The sequence below is a fragment of the Dipodomys merriami genome, unplaced genomic scaffold, assembly GCF_024711535.1.
Source record: "Dipodomys merriami isolate MVZ:Mamm:240054 unplaced genomic scaffold, mDipMer1.0.p SCAF_12, whole genome shotgun sequence".
Lineage (NCBI taxonomy): Eukaryota > Metazoa > Chordata > Mammalia > Rodentia > Heteromyidae > Dipodomys > Dipodomys merriami.
Window position 1 is genome coordinate 42,954,664 of NW_027202493.1, and position 12,363 is coordinate 42,967,026.

General features: G+C 43.3%; 1 protein-coding gene across 2 annotated transcripts in view; it reads right to left on the reverse strand.

The window, feature by feature from the left end:
• The window catches only part of Ints9 (integrator complex subunit 9), a 69,313-nt gene that overhangs the window by 22,188 nt on the left and 34,762 nt on the right, over positions 1-12,363 (reverse strand). For both annotated transcript variants that reach the window (XM_070016765.1, XM_070016764.1), the window contains exons 4-6: positions 11,604-11,666; positions 8,067-8,206; positions 5,924-6,010 (exon numbers count right to left, since the gene is read on the reverse strand). In XM_070016765.1, the coding sequence (XP_069872866.1) occupies positions 5,924-6,010; positions 8,067-8,206; positions 11,604-11,666 (290 nt within the window). The remainder of the gene's footprint in view (positions 1-5,923; positions 6,011-8,066; positions 8,207-11,603; positions 11,667-12,363) is intronic.

Here is a 12,363-nt window from a genome sequence, read left to right on the forward strand (position 1 = left end):
CTATTTGGAAAAAGCCAGAATTGGTGCTGTGGCTCAAGTGGTAGAGTGCTAACCTTGAGCGCAAAGAAGCTGAAGGACAGTGCCCAGGCCCTGAATTCAAGTCCAGTCCCAGGATCAGAAAAAAAAGGAAGGAAGGAAGGAAGGAAGGAAGGAAGGAAGGAAGGAAGGAAGGAAGGAAGGAAGGAAAGTAGGAAGGAAGAAAAGGAAAGAAGGAAAAAACCTCCAAAATGCTACCACACTGATTGGATTCTAAGTGTTTGTTGAATGAAAGCACAAAATTAACAAGAAAGAATATAAAAATTTCAAGTACAGCAAAGAACACATCACATGTACATGTGGGGGGTGTAAAATGGGAGGGTGTCTGATGCTCTCTATGAGCTTACTGAAATGAAAGTAGAGCCTCAAAAACCAGGCACTTCTCAACACTGACCTGAAACATGATTATAATTTCTTTTTTTTTTGAACAAAGAACAAAGGCAAATGTCTTTGACTACCAAAGCATAATAGGAATAACTCTTAGGAGTCTGTCAACTGTCTCTGCTGAATTCCATGGTCATCAGAAAACCTCTTCTAATTTGATCCTTACTCATCAGAACACTAGCGGAACCAGTGAGACATCTCAGGAAAGTAACTGGAGGGGTTTTTGTCAGTCAACTTTCTAGGTGTTTGGTTAGTATGAATCAGCCCTTCAGAGCTAATCATCGGAGTGAAATGATCGGGTGTGTGGGGTCATGAGGCTCAGCAAGCTGACTCCACTTTAGTACTGCCACCCCTGAAGAGCTGTCTAAGAAGCCTCTTCTTTGGACATCTTTTAAACCATAATACAAGTGGACTTAGCGATAATTCAACTCAATTCTCTCACTTTACAGGAAATGAGATTGAGCCTCACTGAGTGTGGGTGGCAGTGCTAAGTAGAGCTGATGGTGGGTGAGAAAGCAGTTTCCTTCGCCCACTTGACCACTTTGCTTCACCACAAAAGAGGTGACTGAAAATAGATTAGGCTGGAAGGCAGATGTGTTCTGGTTACTGTAAGCTACGTATATCATTATAGGAATCAGAACCCTGGCTTCCACAGAGCGCCTGTGCTCTGCGTGGCGCTGTTTTAAGGACTTCACTCATAGTACTTATTCAGTCCTCACAAGAATCCTATAAAGTTGCTAATGTCATTTAAAAGTGAGAAAACAAGGCCTAGAAAAAGGCTAAAGCTACAGGAAACAGAAATTTGAAATTCAAGCACCCGTCTATTTGAACTCTATGCCATTACTTTAAAATTTTCTTCCTAGGATATAGTTAGACCTGGATAAATTCCTCTACAAATAGCCAAGCAGTGGTAGCGTGAGGGAATGTCAACCTTAATATGCGTGGGCCTTATTGTTGAGTTGTTTTATGGAGGTAGAATCTATAATTCCTTATTGAATTCCATTCAATATTTAATTTAATTTTTTTTGGAGGGGGGTAGGTCTTGGGGCTTGAACTGTGTTCTTTAACTCAATGCCAGCGCTCTACCATTTGAGTAGCAGCACGACTTCCAGTTTTCTGGTGGTTAATTAGAGATAAGAGTTTCACGGCCTTTCCTGCCTGGGCTGGCGTTGAACTGTGATCCTCAGATCTCAGCCTCCTGAGTAGCTAGGATTACAGGCGTGAGCTGCCAGCCCCCCAAGCCAGTATTTAATTCTTTAGAGAGGATTATGATAATATCTTGTGATGATTTATTCTGGCATTCATTCATTCATCCAGACAAGGTCTCATGGGTAGTCCGGACTAGTTTCAAACTTGAAATTCTCCTGCATCTGCCTCCCTGGTGCTGGGAATAAGAGAGCTGAACTACCCATACCTACCAGTATATTTTAATGACTTACTCTTAATTCTATGTGGATCTCTAGTCTTAGACTGGATTCGTTTCTGGAATATTGTGCTTTAAAATTTCCCATTTAAATGTAAGCTTTGGGGCTGGGAATGTGGCTTAGTGGTAGTGCTTGCCTAGCATTTATGAAACCCTGGGTTCAATTCCTTTGTATCACATACACAGAAAAGGTGGAAGTGGCACTGTGGCTCAAGTGGTAGAGTGCTAGCCTTGAGCAAAAGAAGCTTGGGGACAATGTTCAAGCCCCAGGACTGGCAAGGAAAAAAAAAGTAAACTTTGGGGGGAGGCACAGTAGCCAGCACCTGTAATCCCTCCTTCACAGGAGCTGCAACCCCAAGGATTTTGGCTTGAGGCCAATCTGGGAAAAAAGTTTGGAGTATCCCATCTAAAAACAAAAGAAATAAAAGCCCCGAAAATCAAAAAACTAGATGAGGTTGCACCCGCTTGTCATTTTAACTTCATAGGAGGTGTACTGTAGTTCAGGTGAGTTTGTGCAAAAACTGAGACTATTCAAAAAACAATGAAAGTGAAAGGGTTGGAAATGTGGCTCAAGTGGTGGGGTACCTGCCTGGCCAGCTTAAGGCCTTGAGTTGTAATTTGTTACCAGTAAATAAATGAGTAATTCTAAACTTTAAAGTATGGCAGAGTAGAAACCCAGAAATTATACTGCATGGGTTTTCCTTCTTTCCAAAATCCACCTCTACTTTAAGAAGATTAAACTGCAGTGTCAAAACAAGGGAGAAGGATAGCCAAGTTCTCTGAAATAAATCTCCAGACAGTAGTGTTAAGTAAGGCAGGAAGTCATACAACTGTCAAAAAGCAAGCGTAATAGTTTAATTTTGGTATTTGTACTAATAATAAATCAAATGCTAATTCCAACCAACTTCAAGTGATTTAAGGGAATGCATCAGATTATTGTGACCAATAAGCCCAACAAATTTTAATTTACTGGTTTCTTTCTTGATGGTATTATTAGTAACTCAAAGTAGGCACTTGACCAAGACCTACTTTGAGAGTCTCTGCGATAGCTTTCAGTGTAAGTAAAAACTGGAGGCTTGAATCTCAAATTCATCTCCCAGGGGATTTATAAGGACTATATTTTAGTGTTTTTTGGTGCAGGTCCTGGGGCCTAGCTCTGTCCTTGAGCCTCTCTGTGCTCAAGGCTAGCGCTCTATCACTTGAGCCACAACTTCACTTCCAGCTTTCTTGGCAGTAAACTGGAAGTAAAAGTCTCATAGGCTTGCCGGGCGCTGGTGGCTCACACCTGTAATCCTAGCTACTCAGGAGGCTGAGATCTGAGTATCGCCGTTCAAAGCCAGCCCGGGCAGGAGAGACTGTAAGACTCCTATCTCCAATAAACCACCAGAAAACTGGAAGTGGCGCTGTAGCTCAAGTGGTAGAGCGCTCGCCTTGAGCTGAAGAGCTGAGGGACAGCGTCCAGGCCCAGAGTTCAAGCCCCATGACCGACCAAAAAAAAAAAAAAGTCTCATAGGCTTTCCTGCCCAGGCTGGTGTCAAACCACAATCCTCAGGTTTTAGTTTTCTGAGTAGCTAGATTTATAGTTGGGAGCCACTGGCACCTGGCTTTAAAACAAACAACAACAACAACAACAACAAAAAACTCTTCAATTTTTTAGAGTCACATCCAGATTTGAGCTTGTCTTTAATGACAAGTGTGTTGGGATGGGGACGTGACGTGGCCTCTCAGCCTCCTTCTAGAGTCTGGTCAGCAGTCCAGTCCCCCAGCCCCGGCAACATCTTCAGCTTTGGCCATGTGAGTCTGTTTCCTCCACTTTGGAGAAACTGGTGGGGAAAGTACAGAATCAGGAGACAAAAAGAATGAAGAAAAATATAAAGAAGACACAGCTTGTTATATTACTTGGGAATTTTTTTTTTTTTTGTCTTTTGTCAGTCATGGGGCCTGAACTCTGGGCCTGAGTGCTGTTCCTCAGCTCTTCAGCTCAAGGCTAGCACTCTACCACTTAAGCCACAGCGCCACTTCAGCCTTTTCTGTGTATGTGGTGCTGAGGAATTGAATCCAGGGCCTCATGCATGCAAGGCAAGTACTCTACCCCTGAGCCACCTTCCCAGCCTACTTGGGAAATTTTTCAATGAAGTAGTCAACCAAAAACCCTAGTGTTTCTCAATGCAATATACTTTGGGACACTAGATGTCAAGTAAGGGATTGCAACTGAGAAACCTAGAGATGATACGAATCTTTCAGCACAAATGCTACCCAAATGAAGCACTTCTGGTATTTTGGTTCAATATAAATTCTGGCAAATACTTTAAAAGAACTCTTTTGTTTGATGCCAGTAAAGAATAAAGAGCTTTTCAAATTCTCATACCAATTCTAGTATATCTGATAAACTTATTCCAGGAGAAAAACGCCAGTGGTCTTGGTATATCTAACACCTCTTCATAGTCTTCTCAAGAACAAGATTTCCCCCTTTCTCCATCAGTAACTTTGTCTCAAGATCAAAAGCCAAAACTAACCTTGAATCAGGTCAGAATGAAAGATGGTCCTCTTCAACAGTGCCCTTCATTCTCCTTGCTTATCTTCCAAATGAACTTTCTCATTTTTTGCCCACTAGGTGGCAAGATGAGGAATTCAAGGTTTTATTTCAGCCAGGACCTTCTTTTAAAAGGGACATTTTTTCAGGTCCCAGCTCTAGCCCTCTACTTTAAGATCCATACACTTTCTCCCTAATAGGTGATGACACTTTTTTGGGGGGAACTATTTTGGTATATTTTAGAAAGAATGGAGGCAAAAACCAAAAACAAACACAACCTGCCAAGGACTCTGCCCAAGGTTACAGAAGAGGTAAACAAGGCTTAGTCCAGCGTTTGGGAAGTCAGGAAATACTGACCTCTGAATACCATTCCTGATGTGCCAGAACTATTTGTGGCAGAACACTAGAAAGGGCATAAATTTAAAAGGAGGAAGTGAGGGAAGCCAAAGTATACATGTTCTGGGAGGAAAGAAAACCAAGTCCTAAGATCGTTAAGGAGGTGATGGAGGGAAATGGGGTCCTATGTGTCCAGTGGGCACAAAGGGAAGGGCGAGGGGAGAGATGAAATGTGAGTGCCTATGGAGAGAGGAAGGGATGTGCCATCTGCAAGAGCAGCCAGCTCAAGACAGCAGACCCAAAGGACTCAGCTAATCGCATGTGTGGAAACATTTCCTAAGGAGAAGCCAGCTGTATACCCCAGCTCCAGTCAAGGGAAGACTGGAGAAAAGGTGCAAAAATATACTTCCTCCTCCACCCATCAGAGGCAGTCACATACACATGCCCAGGAGGGACGAGGAGCCAGACAGGCGCCTGGGTTTACTCCAGATTGTCCCAGGCTGACCTCAGGCAAGTTACTGACCTCTTTGCATCACTCCTCTCTCCCATAAGAGTAGTAAGACCACTATTTACCTCACTGAGTTTTTGTTTTTTGGGGGTCAGTCCTGGGGCTTGAACTCAGGGCCTGGGCGCTGTCTCTGAGCTTCTTTTGCTCAAGGCAAGCACTCTACCACTTGATCCACAGTGCCACTTTTGGCTTTTTTGAGTAGTTTATTGTAGATAAGAGTCTCACAGAGTTTCCTGCCCAGGCTGGCTCTGAACCATGATCTTCAGATCTCAGCCCTGAGTAGCTAGGATTACAGGCATGAGCCACTGGCACCTAGCTGCTCACTGAGTTTTTAAAGCACTATGTAAACAGCACATCTAAACAGTGCTGGGGCACATTGCTTTTTTGAGGCTAGTCTTCTCCTTTGTACTGTTGCCTTAATTCAGGCCTCTGTGATTATCTTTGGGTTTTTCAAACAGTTTGAATGCTGGTCTCCTGCTCTCTTTTCTACACTTCTACCTGCTTTCCCAAAAACAAACATGTTTTTGTCATTTTCCACCTTACAAATCTCTGCTGGCAAACTACATTCTCAGCAAGGTAAAACTTGCCTTACATCCAAAAACTTGTATCACCTCATGCCTTTCTTCCGTTCTACTTCTTTCCATCTGTGTGCTTGCCCACCTAAAGCCACTGATGCCGCTGCGGTAAAAGGACTGCTCCTTACCGCTGTATTCCTTTATTCTTCCACAAGGAGGCAGACTGAGTCTTAGGCACTCTTTCAATGAAATTCACCAGCTCTTCCATGAGAAGCCTGAGTTTCAAGTAGAAAAAAAGGAAAAAAGAAAACCACCATGTTGTAACACTGTTGCCAGGGAAATGGACTTGCCCTTCTTCCTCCATCCCACCCCCTTATTAAAAGGACATTTTAAGATGATAAAGGAAATCTAAGAAATGCTGCACTTGACTATATCAGGTCCACATACTTCTGGGGAGCCAGGAAACAAGAACTGCTAAAGTATTTGAAGGTAAGAGGATGATCAAGAAGCTAGCAATACATTTTCAACAACTTGAATTGTGGTTCTTACTCTGGTATACATATGACCCATATTGGCTTAAATCTCTCCATCTCTCTAATTATCTATTGTGGCAAGCTATAAATTTATTAGCACCTAAATAGTGAACAAACTTTACCTCTCTTTTCTTTACTCAGTCCTAATAGTGCCATAAGCCCACCCCTACTTTTTCTCTTGGCCAGGCTCTAAGGCTTGATCTCAGGGACTGGGTGCTGTCCCTGAGTATGTTTTCCCCCTCAAGGTTAGTATTCTATCACTTGAGCCACAATTCCACTTCTGACTTTTTGAGTGGTTACAGGCCAGGCCCCAGTGGCTCAAGCCTGTAAATACTACTCAGGACACTGAGCTCTAAGTGGTTCAAAGTGGTTCAAAGCCAGCCTGGGCAGGAAAGTCAGTGAGACTCTTCTCTCCAAATAATCATAGAGAAAGCCCGAAGTGGCACTGTGGCTCAAAGGAGCCCAGGGACAGTGGCCAGGCCCAGAGTTCAAACCCTAGGACTGGCAATTAAAAAAAAAAGTTGGGCTGGGAAGGTGGCTCAGTGGTAGAGTGCTTGCCTTGCACGAAGGGGCCCTGGGTTCAACTCCTCAGCACCACATAAACAGAGAGAGCCGAAGTGGTGCTGTGGCTCAAGTGGTAGAGTGCTAGCCATGAGCTGAAGAGCTGAGAGATAGAACCCAGACCCAGAGTTCAAGCCCCCATGGCTGACAAAAAAAATTTAAAAAGTCTTACCGATTTTCCTGCCCAGGCTAGGTCTGAACCATGATCCTCAGATTACAGGCACAAGCCACTGGAGCCTGACTAGCCTTCTCTCTTGAAGGAGAAGTACTCATGGCATCATTCTAAGCTCTGGGACCCAGGCTCATCACCGTCTCACTACAGCTTTTATAAGAACAATCTGGGAGTAGTCTGGGGAATCCATACTTATGCTTTAGGTTTTTCAGACAGCAAACGTTTTTTGCTTTTCCTCTGATTTATCACTGAGCGTCTATAATGACCTCTCCTCAGACCCCTGTACACACTGCACGCCCTTGGGTGTTAAACACAGAAAAGATTTGATTTCAGTCATCCCGTCTCAATGAACCTGTGAACAACTTAAGAGTCTGCATCACCCCTAGATCTTATATTTTGGATCTTGACAATTTTAACTTATCTAGTACTTGTTAATTTACTGTAAAACAAACTATGAGATTGTGGGGGGGGGGTGCTAAATTTTTCCACATGACTTTTTTTTCAATAAATAGTTCTGTAGTCACGTACAGCCGTCACTTACACTGCACATGCAGGGTCAGGGCTGAGAGCAACCACAGAGCCTCCCCAGAGTGGGTAGAAGAGAAGACGGAGCACTGGGAACACTCCGGGTGCTGCATTTCATGCTGTCGCCAGTAGGGACAAGGTAACGCTCATTGCTTATCTCTGCCCTGTTTTCTACAAGCTGCCTCTTTACAGTATGACATAAACCATGAAGTGGGGAATATTTGAAAGCAAATTAATAAAACTGCATCTTCTTCATTAATATGCTAAGTTTTTTTACTCAGAGCTCACTGCCTTGCATCTTTGTGGCCTCTTTCTCTACTAATTAGTGTTATCTGCAGAGGAGCTGTCTCAGCAAACTCCTTCCAGTTTATATATGTGTATGTGTATATAAAAGACTACCACACCAGTCTCCAGGCAAGTCCAGGAGTGGCTTTATCTAAAGAGCAGCCTGCTCCTGCCTGTGCTTTGGGTGAGCTGCTCAGAAGGAAGGAGTTGGCAATCACTGCTGAGGATCCCAATGGGCAGGACTCATGCTCTCACCTGCCGATCTGGACCGTGGGTTCTGTGGCATAGACGGTGCCTGTGAATCCTGTGTGCTCAGTGATGTAGGGCAGCGCCATCATGCAGTGATAGTTAGAGATGAGAATCACATCTACTGTAGACAGGTCTATTAGCTCCGTCTGAAAAGAAAGAAAGGGATGATATGTATCTGTGCAGGGAGCATAGATCAACAGGATGTGGCTAAAAAATGGGGCTGTCAGGACACAGAGAAGTAGTTTTTGTACTTCAGAATAATGAGCTCTTTGCTGCAACACTTCCCCTCTCATTGTACGATGTTTCCCAATACTGCATTAACTAGTAAGATGGACCAGCTAACAATGAGAATGTAGTCCACCCACCAGCAGCACTCTGATGGTACTAGATCAGTTCTTCTGTGCTAAACATGTGAGGGGATGCCAACAAGACATAGAACAGCTACTGCCTGGCAAGGGAGACAGGGTAGCTGGAAGCAGAGAGTATAACACGAGCTCCAGGAGCAGTGTGCCCCTGCTATTAACAGTACACAGAACTGCTCTTCCAAAGTCAAATGTGGAGGAAACTAGGTTTTGTTTTACAAGGTAATTTTTGACCACTGTGCGTGTGTGCGTGTGCGTGTGCGTGTGTGTGTGTGTGTGTAAATCTCACATTCTATCTTTTTTTTTGGGGGGGGGTCGTGGGGCCTGAACTCTGGGCCTGGGCGCTGTCCCTCAGCTCTTCAGCTCAAGGCTAGCGCTCTACCACTTGAGCCACAGCGCCACTTCCGGCTTTCTTTTTGCTTATGTGGTGCTGAGCAATTGAACCCAGGGCCTCAGGCATGCAAGGCAAGCGCTCTACCACTGAGCCACCTTCCCAGCCCCTCACATTCTATCTTAATCTTAGCTCCTGTCCTTAGTGGATTAAAGATCATGGGAAACAAGAAACAGGGTTAGCAGGCCCACAATTTTGGTAGGTAGATTTTAGGAAAATTCTTTTAGTAGATGGAAAATTTCTGTGATAATTATGTCTTACTTCTCTGCTAAGCTCAACGTTTTCCTTTTGCCCAAGTCCCTTACAGTACCGCCTTGTGCAAAGTGCACCTGAGCACATTGCCTTGCTGAGACTCCTCCCTTCCACATGTGCAGACAGGCCGCACCACATCTCCAAGCACCTGCTCGGAAGGAGTCAGCTCTGTGAGGAGCACGATCTGTGGGAAAGCAAGATGCCATGGCTCAGAGACATCACCTACCACACTCAAGTGCCTGGCAGAGGAGTTCCCCCTGGGGCTGTGCACTGACCCAAGGACAGGCAGCCATGTCGCAGCAGGGGCCTGGGTGAGAAAATAGGTTGTGGAGTGAGTATGTCCCCCACAGAGACTACATAAAAAAAAAAATCTACGACACAAACCAATAGTACAAGGCAGTGTGCTATGTAAGTTAATTTAATAAAGCTGCCGAAGCGCCATCAGCTCAGGATAAGTATGAGTAGAGGACACAGGCCCCACAGCTGGGCCATGGCATCTATGCATGCGACAAGCCTAGGATGTGCCAGTCAAAGTGCGTCACCCTTATCTCTTTCCTGTGCTCTGCTTTTACCAGACAAGATCCTTATGAGGAAGGACATTATACTCTCCACAACCCCTCCAGAATCGTTTTTAAGCAAATAAGGAAATTAAGAAAGCGTGGCAGGATGACAGCTGAGCAACAGTAAAGCTCAGAGACATCACTACATGTATAGAAGCTGGGCAGGAAAACTTTCAAAATCAACCCACAGAGCTTAGCATTATGAGAAACTTGGTGAGGACATCTAGGAAAGAACTTTATTTATTCCTGATACATTGGTATTGAGAAGGTAACTTACACTAATGTTTTCCGTGAGAAAAAAATTTAGCATCCAAACTACATTTGTGACTCATTTATATATTTATAAAATTACTTACATACTTTCACTTGGTAAAGTAAAACAAATTATTTTAACCTCAAAAGCTATTTGTACAAACCTTTGGGGTTCTAAACACCATGAACTGGGTCAAACAACCCTAACTTAGAGCAGTGTGCTCGACACACACACACACACACACCTTTGGGGTTCTAAACAGTAAGGGGTTCTAAACACCATGAACTGGGTCAAACAACCGTAACTTAGAGCAGTGTGCTACACACACACACACACACACACACACACACACACACACACACACACACACACACACACACACACACACACACACACACACACACACACACACACACACACACACACACACACACACACACACACACACACACACACACACACACACACACACACACCCCTTTGGGGTTCTAAACAGTAAGGTGATAAATCTCCCAGGACTGGGGTGGGATCTACTGGGCTAACCACCATAGGCATGCTTTACTTTCTCTCCCAGATTTTCCCCCATCCCCACCACAAGTTGTATAGTTAATTTCAACAGTTCATTTGTTCGCCCTGTGCCCCCCATTTCCGTGCTGCCCCCTTATCCTCCCACAGACAGATAAATGAACAAATGAGGCAAAAGAAAACAAAAAGAGCAACAAAGAAAAACAACGTCTTGCTTCAATTTCCTGGAATTCAGTTTGATAAGTATTATTTTATACAGTCAGAGGCATACAGACATTTGTGTTCCTCTCCTAGGTACACCTTTATTTACTACTGTATCTCAAACTTCAATTACATGTCCTTCTCTGGTTCTTCTTTCTGTTACCTCCAAAGGGCATATATACATAATTCAAAGAGAGAAAGTAAGTTTATAGGGTATTAAATAAAGGGTAAAGACAGAAAGTGGGCAGATGAAACTCCAAACTGTTTTTTCCTTTTGGCCTTGGATTGTAAGTGTTCATCAGGCATGTGACCCACTGAGTACTCAAATTGGGAGGATGGCACATTCTCACTGATTTCCTCAAGTACCGTGGTGAAGCCACCAGCATCTGTGTACTTCATCTCTGTCTTGAGAACCGCATGCAAGCCAGTCTGTGGATTAGGCCTGCCAGCAGACATTAGCCACTTTTAAAACTAATCCAGACTAAAGGATGAAACTTGTCCCAACCTTTGAGAAGTTTCACTGTGACAGTGTTTATGACTGAGTTTGGAACCCATGAGCTCCAAGCAATATTCAATGTATTTCAATTCAGCCAGAGTAAGAATTTTTACAGTTTACTGGCACTGAATGAATAATAGCAATCCTCACCAATTACCCACTATAAGAAAGGCTAGGGGAAGTATGGCCAATCGAAGCACAAAGGCCATTATAATTACAAAACTGAAAGGCTTTCAAGTTATTTTCTTATCTTGCTCAAAACTATGTCCCAAAAGTATTAGCAGGATTTTAGAAAGAGCTAGAAATTGGAAGGAGTGACTTAAACGAGTTATAGACAATATAAAAAGCTCCTAAATGTTTTATCTGTATAACAATGTGCCAGGAATAACAGATCTGTTTCAATTTGAAAACAGGAAGATAAGCCTCTAAAATTCCTTCTTGACTTCATTGTGAGAGATTACATGATAATTTTTTTTCTGCAATAAGATTCACTTTCATCTCACCTCAGGCAAACAGAATTCAGGCACAGAATCCACAAATACGTGACCTGAGCACTCCTTTAGCTCCTAAAAGAGATGAAGAGGGAAAATATTAGGAAGAGATACCCAGTAGATACAGGACCAAAGAAATATAACCTCTAAACCAAACTTTGAAAGTGGAAGGCTATTTAGGCAGAATGTTCCTTGTGTAGGTTCAGGTTGGCTAAGAGACGTATTGAGGGTAAAAATGTTGTTTGTTCAGGATGTGAATGTATGTTCCCTCTTTGAGAAGCTAGGCAAGGAACCATGACACTTGTATAACCTGTGATCCGATGGTTTCCAAGTAATAGTTGTGAAGAATATACTAACAATCTCAGTTATCTGGACATGTCAATTAATCAAAGCTACTGGACGTATTTAAAGGGACCATCAAGTGCCCATGAGATCATGGAACTTGTATTTATAATAAACAGTTCCAGGAATTCTGCTACTCAGTCATGTTAGAAGATATGTCCCCAGATAAATCATTTGAGTCTATCGTCAATCTACTGAGGGTTGAGGGAAAAGGAACAAGTGCTACAATTTGTAGGAAGCCAAGGCAGGAAGATCTAAGTTCAAGGCCAGCCTGGGCTACATGGTGGGGAACAGGAGGAAACATCCATCTCTACCACTTTGGATATACACGTAGAACATATATTTTATTTTGGACTATAAGCCAAATGCATTAATTCAAAAGAAAAAGGCACACATATAAAGAAACAGAATATAAACCGGGCACTGGTGG